The sequence below is a fragment of the Lagopus leucura genome, unplaced genomic scaffold (assembly GCF_019238085.1).
Source record: "Lagopus leucura isolate 7727_CA_CO unplaced genomic scaffold, USGS_WTPT01 Super-Scaffold_100157, whole genome shotgun sequence".
Taxonomy (NCBI): Eukaryota; Metazoa; Chordata; class Aves; order Galliformes; family Phasianidae; genus Lagopus; species Lagopus leucura.
In genome coordinates this window covers 8317857-8331766 of record NW_024962334.1, presented here as the reverse complement: position 1 = coordinate 8331766, position 13910 = coordinate 8317857, and the positions used below count along the sequence as shown (strand labels likewise).

The 13910-nt window shown below is 38.3% G+C and overlaps 1 protein-coding gene across 3 annotated transcripts in view; it reads right to left on the bottom strand.

The window, feature by feature from the left end:
* The window catches only part of ULK4 (unc-51 like kinase 4), a 211960-nt gene that overhangs the window by 85448 nt on the left and 112602 nt on the right, over positions 1-13910 (bottom strand). For all 3 annotated transcript variants that reach the window (XM_042889032.1, XM_042889034.1, XM_042889033.1), the window contains one exon: positions 6352-6457. In XM_042889032.1, coding sequence (XP_042744966.1) covers positions 6352-6457 — 106 coding nt within the window. The remainder of the gene's footprint in view (positions 1-6351; positions 6458-13910) is intronic.

The following is a 13910-nucleotide window of genomic DNA, read 5'->3' as shown; positions in this document are numbered from 1 at the left end:
TATGTCAGCCTATCTGCACAGCAATAACTTGCCATCTTTGCCAGTGATGACTCCCACTCCTTATTTCTAAAGCCTTAGCACTGCTCTGCCCTACGTCACCTAACTACAAGGATGTGCTATAGCAGGAATGAGTTCCACACACTTGCTGATCCTGTAGCATCACTGCATGAGGAAGGCCTCAGCCACTGATCAACAACACACCGTTGAATTCAGTTGTTACAAACTCAAAAGATTGCAAATATCCTGAAAAGAAACCGTAAAGTGAATACAAAAAAAGGCTAGGGAGGATATAGCAGTGCTAATAGATCTCAAGAGCCCTATTAGCAGGCCATGGGATATTACATAAGATCACTTTTAACACTTTACAAGTTAATTTAATAGATTCTAATGAAAACAGAATCACAAATGAGAGGGTTTCACTTCTTATCAGTAGGAAGCCTAATCCAGGATATAAAGTTGGCTCTACTTTGATCACATTGTAGCAGAACCAAAGAAAGAATACTGTTTTAAAATAACACTTTCTCACAGCCACTTTCTTTAGATTTTACCTCAAGAAACTAAGGATGCAATGAAACCTTACAAGCTAATTTCCATAGGTATGGGCTAAGAAAACAGGTTGCAAACTTGACATATTTTAGATTTTCTACCTTAGGAAAGTGGGGTATTAGAACTCCTTTCTTTCTCCAAATGTGCAAGTACATTAATACTGTTTCACATGCCATGCATCGCATTGCTTTGTTTGCTGCAGGTTAGCCAGGAACAGATAAGTCCACACTATTACCTTCCCTCAAGCTATGGCACTAACTTGGATCTCTCTCCTTTTTGTTGATCATTACAGAACCAACACAAAAAATTGTATATCTCAAAGTAGCTTAAAATTGTCCACCGATTTCAAAAGATGGGAAAGGGAAGAAAAGAAAGAGACTTGTAGACAAAGGGAAAGGGGTAAGTTTCACATTCTTAGAAGATCACACTAAAAATGGTTGGTATTGTCTTGGTTTTTTAGCATCTCATCTCAACTTTTCACAAGAGACCATGTACTAATCTTAGTCTGTTTACTGACTTCCAGTCTCAGTAATTAAACTGAATCATATAATTCCCCCCTGATTATTAAGTGGAAATTGTTGTTAATGTTAACAGAACAAATGTTTAACAGCTAATAATACAGCAGAGCCTATTTTAAATTCCCTCTGCAACTTCAGTTGCATTATATTATTGTCCTTTTCACCTTTAGACATTACAGGCAATTATCATTACATGCATTACATTACCCATCACACGAGGACATAGATCAGGGCAGAGATAAATTAATGCTAGACTGTCCACTCCTGAGAGAAGGAAAAATTCAACAGGTAAGTTGCTGCCCTTTAAAAAAAAATCCCTGTCACCTAATGTTGATCCTTTGAGTCAAAGAGAGCTCCAAAGACCAAGAGGCACAAAGGGAAATAGTGATTGTTACCTCTGAAAGATGTATGCAGAAAACACTGTTTTCATGGCAGCTGAAGAAAGGCATACAAAGAATCGGAAAGAAATCCTCATTGCTTGTGTCCAGACTGTTGAAAACTAAAGCTTGGCATGACTCGCCCATGAGCTCCTTACAACATTTAGCATGTATTCAGAGTTTGTAATTTCTAAAGCTTCACATATGCAAGAGTTAATCAACATACTGCAAAGGTGAAATAAGGGAAACTGACATCCCATCCCACACTTCAGCATTTTTCATAGCAGAACAGCTCATGAATGTTGACTGCATTAATTAACAGCCTGAACACAGAGTGTTAATGTGAGGGAATATCATGCACCTTCAGCAAGTTTGCAGAAGTCATCAAAATGAGGCAAGTGGTTGATGCAGTGAAGAGTTGGGCCAACGTTATGAAAAAGCTCAGAAAGCTGAAAAGCTCAAGAAACAGACTGACAGAAACCTCCTACAGTTCATTAAAGGCTAATACAAACTTGTGTACTTGGGAAGGAATAACTTCAGGTAATACTGCAGACAGATGCTGAAAATGCACACACTGTGTGCTCAACTCTCCCAAATGTCCTGATGGCTCTTTCCTGGATGTGACTCTTGTTTCTCACTGTCCTGTATTCTGGAGCCCAAAACAGAATGCACTATTCCAGATACGATCCCACCAGTAAAGAACAGAGAATAATAATCACTTCTCTCAACCTTCCAGTTATTCTTTCCCAGATTTGCTTTTATGGCTGCAAAGACTCTGCTGACTCATATTCAGCTTTTACATTTGGTCCCCAAGGTCCTCTGTAAGAGAGGCGTTAATGCCCATTTTACTGGCTCGTGCTCTTTTCCCTCACCCTAAAATCATTTATAAATGACAAAGTTGAACATCAAAGATGGTGGCAGAGGATGTTTGAGGTATTTCCTTGTAGTGAACACTACATATTTAGTTGGCAAATAAAGGGATAAAAAGCCTTTCAGTTTAGGCAGAAGAATATTTCTCCCAACTCCATTCAAAGAAAGTCTTACAGTCTACAGCTATGAAATTAATAGCTTCAGAACATTCTTACAAACCAAATTTCAGAAGTTCTCCACAATTATGCTCTTAATCAATAAAGCAATGACTGAAATACAGGTTTCAGTACTCTGAAGAATAGCCCACTGGTAAAAGGGATAGGAGAAGACAGGGATATTTTACTTTAGATAGATTATTTTTGGCTGCTGTGCTGTTTTACCTAGTATGCTGAAGTTCTCAATTTGGTGTTGCCCAATCACTAATAGTCTGAAAACATTACTGAAGTTCTGACATAGCACAAGGAAAAGATGAAAGTCTTCTACAAAGTTCTGAGTCCACTTCCTTAATTTGGAAATTATCATGATGGAATGGATGCATTCTACTTTTGGAGCAGATAAGATGTGAAAGACCATTGACATACTAACAGCAGCAGAAAAAGCACACAGGAGTTTGCTCTGTAAAACAATAAATTGAAGTTTAGGGAACGGTGTCAGTTTTGCTGTGCTGTTGGATAGTTTTGAACCTACTTTGCCACGTAGAATTGCAGAGCATATTACTTTGAGTAAGATATGCCAATTATGTGGTTACAGTGCATGTAGGACCTGAGATAACTTTCCTTTATCATTGTGCAGTTTAAAGAAGGTATCCTGTTGCAGCTCAGATCTGCTAGCTTAGGATAAGATCAGATTGGTGCTAGGCCAATGCACGGAAGATGTGCCCAGAAAAAGCAAAAGCAACACTTACTTCTAACCCCCTATAAACTCTCCGTGGTTTCAAGGATGATAGCACTTTGCTGAGAAACAACCATAACCCTACAAACCATCCCTCTAAATCATTTACATTTTCCTTTTCTTCTGGCATATGATTCTCACACGTTTTTTTTTGCTGTTATTTTTAAAAGAGTTTCTAATGCAGATTCAAATCTTCAAATCTGCACAGCAGTATCAGTGTAAATACATAAACCACTGATTACACTTCTGTTTGGCTCCTTGTCTGGTCTGATGACCAACAGAAAAGCTGAACTCTAAGGAAGTGACATCCCACCTCTGCCTTCCTCAGTCTTTTTGTAGAGACTTCTAAAAGGTTTCCTCTCAACTCTTGGCTTCAGAAGAGACTTACTTGTTTTTTTGCCTTTCTACCCACATTCCTTCCCTTTCATTTTGGAGCGTTCCACATATTCTACGCCAGTAGCATCAGTCCTTGATTTATTTTGTACAACTGGCATTATAGATCTGTACTGCCGGCTTTCAGTTACTCATTAACCATAAGTAAGAGCAAAGTTACACAGACTTCGAACAGCAGAAGCTTTCTCTTCATTTTGTAAGCCAGAACCAAGCTGTAAATAAAAGGTGACTTCAAAAATAAAATACAGTGAAAATGAGATGTAGATGGTTCGTCTAACAAGGCTGCAGAGTTAGTTTGATCTCCATCCCATCAGTCCTCGCTACTCGAACAGTAGCCTGTTTTTTTAAGATGTCCACAATTACTACATAACAACTTTTCACAGTTTTTTAACAATGGGAAAATTAAGCACTTGAAGAATCCATGCCTGCATTCTGTATTGCTATGGTCAATGTTCTGGCCCGCTCCTTTCTAAAGCCAATTTTCATTGGATGTAATGTAACTTTCAGTTAGTAATAATTTTATAATTTTCTCATAGGAACACATTTTATCACAGAAACAGCTTTCTGAAAGGTGAATTTTCAACCAAAAGTGTTAAGTGAGGTAGATGAAGTGAGGAGTTGTACCAATCAGTTACAAAGTTATTATTAAAAAACCACTACAGAAGATAAATATATACAGGTCCAAAATCTCACGCAGTGTCAGAACACAGAAAAAAATAGTAGGGAAAGGAGAAAGTCATAATTAAGAGCTTATTGCATCACAGTCTTGACCAACAAATGATAAGGGAGGCAAGGAGGAGGATCAGACCTGGTCAGTCACAGTGACTGCTGAAGGTATGCTGGAGAGTAGTTATTCCAGCAGGGTTTCCTGATGGAGGTGTTGGAAATATCCAAATAATTTGGTTTGCCAACTTTTCCCAGTTCTCCCAGTTATCGCAGGCTTACTGAGGAGCTCAGGCACGGGCTGCATGCAGCTCAGGCTATTGACCAATCTCCCTAAGCCCTTCTTTGGCATGCTGCACCACACTTAGAACCCTGATGGAAAAATACAAGCCAGGCTTAGCCTGGTTACAGCCACCTTCCAAAACACATTGCTGGAGGTAGGGAGAATATTTCTTCTGAAACTTTTACTTTTCTTCCTCCCTCCATTACACAGCCCTCTGCACAGCACGGAGGTATGCATGGCGGATGAATGCAGCTGGCTAGAGTAGACAGTCATGCAGTAGGAGCAGGGAAGATTACAGTTCAAGAAAGGAAATGGAGGTTGGAAATATTCTGGCCTGTCTTGAAGCATGCAGTGCTTCATTCCAGCATTCTGACCTATCTGGGGAGTTACTGCTGGGTTCTGAATTAGCATGGCATTTTGCACAAAAGTGTACTTTTTGCCTGCATTCTATTCTATTTTTCATCTGCAAGCCAATGAATCCCCGGATTTCATCCTTGGAGCTGATCCAGTCATAAATAACCTTCAACGATTCACATGTTCATCTTTTCCTGAACAACAGTTGCCAGGTTATCCATTAGTCATGTAATGGCAGGAGTATCTCTCCCAATCCATTCTTTGAGTACTGATGTCTAGTAGATATCAGTGACTGAGATTAACTCCAGCCTGGGCTCTCCAACAATTGGACATAATCTAAAATTGAACCCAAAGCAACAACAAATCTGGGTTCCACATGGGTTTTAGACCTATTTTAACTGCTACTATTTTTTTTTTTCTGTGCAATCGTCTACAGAAAAGTGCAGCTGGAAACCTTTGGCATCATGACAGTCACACAACTATGGCCACAGCAGTGGCTGCACAAGAATTCCTGACTTATAGAGGAGTTTTACAGCATCCAGACACAAAGTGCAGCGTGGGCACAGGGACAGTGGTAACATCACAGAGCAACAGGCGATGACACGTTCAAGAGAAGGACTGTGACCACATCACCCTCACTGAGAACCTTTGGGCGTGGGCAGAGCCTGGTCCAGTTTGTTCGTGCCTGGACTCCTGTCGAGCGTGTGTGCGAGGCTTGGAGGTGGAACGAGCGTTTGGTTTGGGTGTTGGGTTGTGCTTTGGGGACTGCGGGCAGCGGCTCTCAGTGCCCATCCCTACAGCCATCACCTGCATTTCCCTGGCCTGTCTGGCTCAGGCAGCCGGGGTCCCACGAGGCGCACGCGTAGCAGCAGAGGTGAGCTGGGTGGAAATGGGGTGAGCGCTGGGATGTGGGGAGCTGCCAGGGCCAAAGCCTGACCCTGAGGGGTGTGGGCGGCCCAGGCATGGAACCAGGAGGGTTTCCTGCCGAGGGACTGGCATATTTCCTCTGCCTGAGCCTGGGACAGCGATTGACCGTGCCCTCTCTCCCTTCTTGCAGCGCGCAACTTTCATCACTGTGGTGCTGGTGACGGGGGAGCCAATCTTAGCTTAAAAGTTATGCCCCAGAAGTATGTATAGGAATCATAACTTCTCAATTCTGTAGGTGTAACTACTATCTTTTTACTGCTTTTTATTCCTGTCAGTTTTGAGCAGCCATGGCAGATGGGGAAGAGGCTGAGGTTTTTTATGTCTGGCACATCAGTCTTGCTTCTTATTAGGGATTTTGGTTACCTCACGTTTTGATGTTTCTGGGCAATGGATCAGAGCTTAGCTGAGATCTATTATGCTTTTTTCAGAGTACCAGAATTGGATAAAATCACAAACTGACTGGGAGAAAACACAACTGACTGGGAGACATGTATGAAGTAGAATAACTACAAAGGTAAAGAAGACATACCTTCTGCAAAAAGTGACATCATATTTGTGCTTTTGTTGGCGACCACGTTGTTCAGTAAGGCAACTGCAGTTTGCACTGTATTCCCTAGTATATTGTCTTGATGTTCCTGTAATTAAAAATAAAAAAAACCCTAGTATTTATTCTGAAAGGTTAGTAAAAGACTGCTTCCTTCCAAAAATGTAGTAACACAAAAGCATTACTCTCTAAATCCCTTGAGTTTCAATGTTTAAAATACCAGAAAACTTAAAAATATCAACCAAATATAGCCAAATATAAAAAACTTGGGCCAAAACTTTTTCCTTTTAATCAGAAGAATTCATAGTTAGGTGTAAAATGTTAGGACTTTAAAAATATTATCGAGTCTTACCAGTCTCTAATCTCTATATATTCAGAACCAGGAACATTTCCCTTTATACAACATCACTTCTAGTAATAGTATTAACTTTACTCTTATCAGTTTCAGCTCGATATCCAATAATAAGTCATAGTCAACCTTTATCTCTGTTTGTACACTGTCATAAGTATAAAATTAATTCCATATACATATCAGGTGTCTATTTCTATATCAAGGTCAGGCTGGATGGGGCTGTGAGCACCCTGATCTTGCTGTAGGTGCCCCTGTTCATTGTAGAGGCATTGGACTGAATGGTCTTCAAGGGTCTCTTCCAACTCAAAATATTCTACAATTCCATGATTCTTTTGCTGCTGTTGGACTTAACACACCTGCACACTTAGTTTGAAAGGAGTGGATAAGGCAGTGAGAACAAAACATTTATTTACTCATGCTAGTCACCGTAATAACTCATATAGCTTCCAAATACCCAAAATAGGGCAAGTTTTAACAAATCTGAGTCTAGATATAAATATCAACCTGAATGGATTTCAGATCTCTCCAGGGGGCTCAGGAAATACTGGATCCAATTTTTTCAGACTAAAATCTTAATAGAAGCACACATCCAAAGTGAAAATAATATTAATAAAAAGTCCTATTTCACATATTGCAGCTTTTTCACATGAATCTTCACTTCCAGGCTTCCCTGTCCCGTCAAATTTCTCAATATACTGCCATTACTTGACTACTTCACTGCCACAGAACATGCTGTATCTTCTGAGCCATTTCCTGAAGCAGCTCTTTGAAAAAAAGCTCAAATTTGAAGTTGAACAAGACAGAAGATTATTGATCTAAAGTTCAGTGAAGTATCTCTAATGCCAAAAGTGACTTCAGTCCTTGAATACAGTTGAACAAACCTCCTCCCTGAAAGTTTCTTTAGAAGATGAATGCCAGTGGCCAGGAACAGTTTATCTTCTGCAGCTCTCTGCTCAGGTATTTATGACCTTCTGTCTCCGATATATTCTTGAAAACAGCAGCAATTTATTCTTTGGGGAAATGGCATTGATCATCTAAGTGCCATAGCTTCCGCAGAATTAGCCTGACTGTCAGCCATCAGCAATCACAAGTAACATGTTTTACTACTCTTCCAAGAATTCACACCAAGTCAACTTATGAATGACTTTCAGAGTGATATCTCTGGTTTTAAAAGTCACTTTCTACATTGGGTCAGGACTCAGCAACAGCACTGCATTTAGGAAAAGCCACGCTACCCAAATCCCTACCTGTGGCTGTAAGAAATGTTTAAGCAAGAATCTCCTGAGTTTTCTTTCTTTCCCAGTCTGACGAAATTTAGGATACTGTAAAGTGTGTATTCAGTGCCTCTTTAGAAAGTACTGTTACAGTGGTAGAAAAGGTCATGCTATGTGAAAAACAAATGCTTTCCTTTAAACATTTATCAGTCGAAGGATTTTTTTTACAGGCAGAGACTCAGACATTTGCTTTGAGGGAATTAATTTCTGTTATTGCACTCCAAAACTAAAACCAAATGCTATTACTTACTATAAATACCATGAAACATACCTGATAAGGTGTAGTGTATTAAAGCATGAAGAAATATAGAAGCATTCCCAGCCTACTATTCAACTTAAGGCCCTAGGAATTTTCTGCTTCTACTAGAGCTCTTCAAATGTATCATGAGAAATGATGAGGAAGAGTGCAGTTTTCTACCAAACACTAAAAGAATATGAATATCTGAAGTTCTATTCACTTTACATAGCACTCCAACACATCATTAATGACTTCTATATCCCTATGAATGTTTAAAACACAGCCAGATACATTTAAAAGCTATGTTGGAAAGCATAAACACCACATTCTTCAGAAGATAAATCTGGAAAATAGAAAAGAGATACCATAAAGTCATAATACTAAAAATAAATTTGAAGTTATTGCTTACAGATAGCTGAAGGGTAAGAAAAGCATTTATTGGAAAGACCAACATGTTCACCTGTTCATCTATCATCAGAGTATCTTCTTAACTCTCAAAAAGGACATTTGGAATACAATACCTTTCACAGATGCAACAAAAACAGTTGGTGTTGTACAAGATAATTATACACACATACGTAGAAAATACAAAATTAATAAAAACAAAATACTCTAGAAGTGCCAAAATAAGAGATGACTCTTGCAAGTATTTGCTACTGCTTCATATATTTCTGAAGTAAACATCTTCTAGTAGAATTCCCCTTTGAAATATGCAATTATAATAAAAGTTGGTAGTTGTTTGTGATAGCAATCTTTTGCATTTATCAGGTGACTTCTGTTAAAATGAAGCCAACGTTGCTTTTAGTGAAGATCAATTACAGTACACAACCCTCTAGTGAAAGACTGATACTGAAGCTGTTACTTGTACTAAAGTAGAAGCAACAAAAACCTACATTACCCCAAATACATACAGACTAGAATTCAAGATGGAAACGTATATTGTGAAAACAAAACAGTCACTTACTGAATAAAATAATCTTATAAGAAGTGTACTCAGCTGGAATACTAGAGTTTTAATGTATGTATCACAGATACACTGTGACAAGATACTGGGTTTCAAGAAGCTACAGGTATGCTTTACTTACTTAAGTCGTCACTGATTGCTGATAGAGTAGATTTTAGAATATAAAAAAATATATGTAACTTCTTCATAATCTATCAAGGAGCAAAGCTGATCTAATTTGTGTGCACAGCACCACAGACTGGATATTTAATGAACAGTGCACTTGACAGCTTTAATAAAACATAGCATTTGCCAGCAGAGATAATTAGAATTGAAGAAGCGAAATTCTAGTGTTTGGCAACACAGATGAAACAACTTCATTAAAATGTACAGCTTCAGCAAATGAAAGGCAGGAAAGCACTGGACCCTGAAGAATCAGCCTTCTCAAAACTAATTGCTTCAGTGCTTAAAAAGGACAGCTATAAAATATCAAGGGCACAACAAGGAAATATTAGTATAAAAAAAGAGCCACAGAAGATAAATCAGGCTTTTCAAATGGGACTGCGCTGTATTTAGGCCATTAAACTTTTCATTCTCATTTTGAAGGGTTGCATGTTAACAAAAGACATAAGTTGAAGTATTTTTTAAAGTCAGTTAGGTAAGAGGGTATGAATTAGCAAGGTAGGAGTATGAAACTAAGATACTATAGTCTAAAGCTACTGCTTCTCTTCCTTTAGTATATTAGGGCAGCTTAGGTAGACTATGGTATTTTAATTACATTTTAGATAAAAGATCAGATAGCAACTGTGGTAAGAAGTTACCAATTTGTGAGACTTCACATACCTTTCTCCAACTCATTTAACTAAGAATCTAAAAAAAACAAAGGCTCTAAATGCTATTTTTGCAGATATGCTGTAATTAAATGTAAGTGTTCCACAGCAGCACTGTTCATTCAGTGTAATCAGAATGATTAACTGTACAGGGACTCTCCTTCCCAAGCTTATATATGAGCTATGAACGTGAGTTAGGAAGAAAAGAGGACATAACAAGGAGGAGGTTTGATTTTCATACAGGAAATCCATTGAAAGATGAAAATTACAGAAGTGAACCACAGCCTAGCTACATGTACTAAAAGATACAATTTTTACTTGATGGTTGACTGACCATCGTTGATGCTCACGAGGACATCACAAGGAGCACAACTTAATACTGCATTCTACCTAGATTACTATGATACAGTGTATTATTTTGTATGCATGAAATAGAGGATCAAAAACTTTTTGGCATGTAACAGTGGTACCAATCTTTAGGAAAGCAGTATTATTAGCATGTAGCCTACAAGGGACATTTACAGTAGCCTACGTACTGTTGTTTAGACAATGATAAAGTTCACTGAGAAACAAATTTAAAGCAGCTATGAACAGACTAAACAGGCCTTGAACGTTTTGTGACTTACGATGCAAAGACCAGTCAATGCATTAGCTGAAAGCATTTAAGTACAGATCTCTAATTTTAACCCAGCACTATTTTGCTTTTTCATGATAAAAGTCAGGAAAAACAAAACAACAACAACAAAAACAGTCTAAAATAGATATCTCTCTTGTGATCATGCTTTTCAAAAAATAGCCTTGCTCAAGGGTAGTTTTTACAGACCTGGTGTTCATAAACCTTTTCCTATGACATGCCATAAGGAGCTACTACAAAGCTAGCAAACAATTTCTGGAATAACCATGCTTCTTGGATGGGTCACAACAGTGATATGTTCAGTCCACACCTGTAGATGAGAAATCTTGTAACTTTCAAAAAGAATGCTGCTTAAATACTCAAAAAAATAAAAGCTGTACTCTTAGTCACCAAGTGCTCAAGGAGAGTTGGTTGGGGACAGTGTAACAGGAATAATTTTTAAGAAGTGAAGGACATAGGAGGCCACTAATAAAATCCCACAGTGTCAGGTATCAGCAAACAGAAAGAGATGGCCATAGAATTTACTCTCCCACCCACTGCAGCAGGTGATATAAAATTACACAATATTTTTCAGAAGTCCATCAATGTACTACTATGTTATCTTACACAGGTTCATATTTTCAGACATCTAACAATCTTTTTTTTTTTCCTTTTTCTAATTCTGAAACTCATTTCTTGCCTCCTTTTCATCTCCCCAAGTTCCTTGTTATCTTGGAGACAAACATGCAATTCTTCTGCACTAATGGTCAGAACTTCACGAGGCGTAAGGAGGAAAGGTGATATTTAAACAAACAGAGCTGTAAGGAATGTTGCCTCTGTGGAATGAAAAGATGAAATTTGTTGCTTTTAGAAAACCAGTTTCTGTCAAGATCATGCAAAGTGCTTCTTAGAGTAAATACCTTTCCTCCTTCATGTTTCAACATGTTGGAGGTGGAATAAATCACGCTAAACCAAGAAAGAAAATGTAAGTAGTGGGCTAAGGAACATAAATCTGCCCCATGGCAGCAAGCATGAGGTTTGTAAGCAATATAAAGAGAAAAATGCTTAAATCTGCTCAGAATTAGAGGTAGACATCTTCAAAGTTACTAAGAGGGAAACCATATGAAGACTTGTCAACAACACTACTTTTCACATGATGAAAGGAGAATGATTCCGGGATACCGATGTACTTGTAAAATTACAATGTAATACTTTTAGCAGACACTACCAGGGTCCCAAATCCTAAGCATTTGGTACCTACTTTTGCTTTATATTTACTAGGTAAAGAGAAAAAAAGAAAAAAGGTAAGAAGAAAGAAAGAATAGAGAGAATAGAGAGAAAGAAAGAGAGAGAGAGAGAGAGAGAGAGAGAGAGAGAGAGAGAGAGAGAGAAAGAAAGAAAGAGAGAGAAAGAGAGAGAAGGAAAAGGAAAATCATAGAATGACTTAGGTTGGAAGGGACCACAAGGATCAACAAGTTCCAATCTCCCTGCTGCAGGTAGGATTGCCATCTGCACCAGATCAGACTGCTCAGGTCCCCATGCAACCTGGCCTTGAACACCTACAAAGACGGGGCATCTACAGCCTCTATGGGCAGTTGTGCCAGTGCCTCATCATCCTCTCAGTGAAAAACTTCCCCCTTTAATCCTAAAAAAAAAAATAAAAAAGAAAGAAAGAAAGAAAACAAAAACAAAACAGGGAAGAAAGAAAAGAAAAAAGAAAAAAACAAAAAAGAACAAGTAAGTTATGGTGTTGAAGTTTGTTAGATCTTTTCACTGAATCAAATTGTGATGGGGGTGCAGGAAGGGAGCACAGAAACTCCTGATCTGATTCAGTAAATTTAATGTACAATCTTTGGTCTAATTTTTGGACAAAGGCATAGGATAAATTTTGTTGCTGCACAATAACCAGCCATGCAATCCTACATTCACATATACAGATAGGTGCAAAGCAACTCAGCGGTTAATCTCTAAACTAAATGCCATTCTTCTTCCTACAGAGCTTTACATAAATTTCTGACACCCACGACACCTTAAAGCTTCTCTTTCTGCTTCTGAAAAACATAGAGAAAGGAGAACAAGTTCCCAGAGGCAAAGTTCTTTACTATCAACAGAGGGGGCTTGAGATTCCTCTCTGCAAGTACTGCCAAGCTCTTTTACTTCAAATAAACTGTCAGAATTTCCTATAAGAACATAATTTTCTCCATTATCTAAAAAGGATTACAGCAATTAACCTCCTAAGCATTAAAGATAATGTTTGTGAACAAAACTTTTAAAAGAAAAACTTGTTCTGAAGAGACTGTGGAAAAGAAGCAACATGGATATCCTACTCCGGAGGAAGACGCTTCATCCAATCAGTGAAGATCCTGGCACTCTGAAAGTGCTCATGCTTTGAAGCAATCAAGCCCCCTAAAAGTAACTGATACCAACAAAGCAGTAATGTCATATTTAGCACCGTACATTTGTAAATGCCATGGAGATCCCCCAGTATCAGCGACGTCTTTGATCCACAAAGTCACTTGGGAGCTGCAACAAGCCCTTACACCAAGAAGCGTCCATTCCAAAATATTCACTTCTCAGACTTACATTTCCAGCATCAATACAAAGTTACTTCTTAAACAACTTCAGAAAACAGACAGATACCAATCAACTGACATTCCTTTTCCACACTGACTTGCTTTGATGTAAGTGACAGCCTCTTTGACATTGCAAGGAAAGAAGCTTAGCTGAGTTCAGGGAATTTGTTGATGATGTTATTAATTTGGAAAACACAGATTCATTAGACTTATCCAAAGGATCGCATTAAAATTTTTGACTGGAAAAGTTTTGAAGTGTTCAGAACGGAATCGTTTATTTAAATTATAAGAGACATATCCTGATTAAGATAATAGGACAGGGCACTAAAATAAGGCACTCATGTCAGACACAGAAAATTGGGCTACCCATGGATTTTTACACTGGTCTCCTATCCTCTGAGTCCCCTAATCCATCATTAGCTTTTAAGGAACAGGTCACTGTCTTTTTTCCCCTGGAGCCCACTCACTTTTCTACACCTAACTAATTGCTAAATTAGTAGCTAAGTCAGAAACTGAAAATGACTCTGTGATTATACCACCCACGGAGCTGTGCAACATCCAGGCTAAAATACCAGCTACGTTTTCCTTAACAAAAGAAAAAAAGAAAAAAAAAAATTAAAGAAAAAAAGAAGAAAAAAAAGTAGACTTTTCTTTAAAAGTAGAAAAGGAAAGGAAAAATATTCATGGTCTTAATCTCAAATTGAATATTTCACTCTTCACA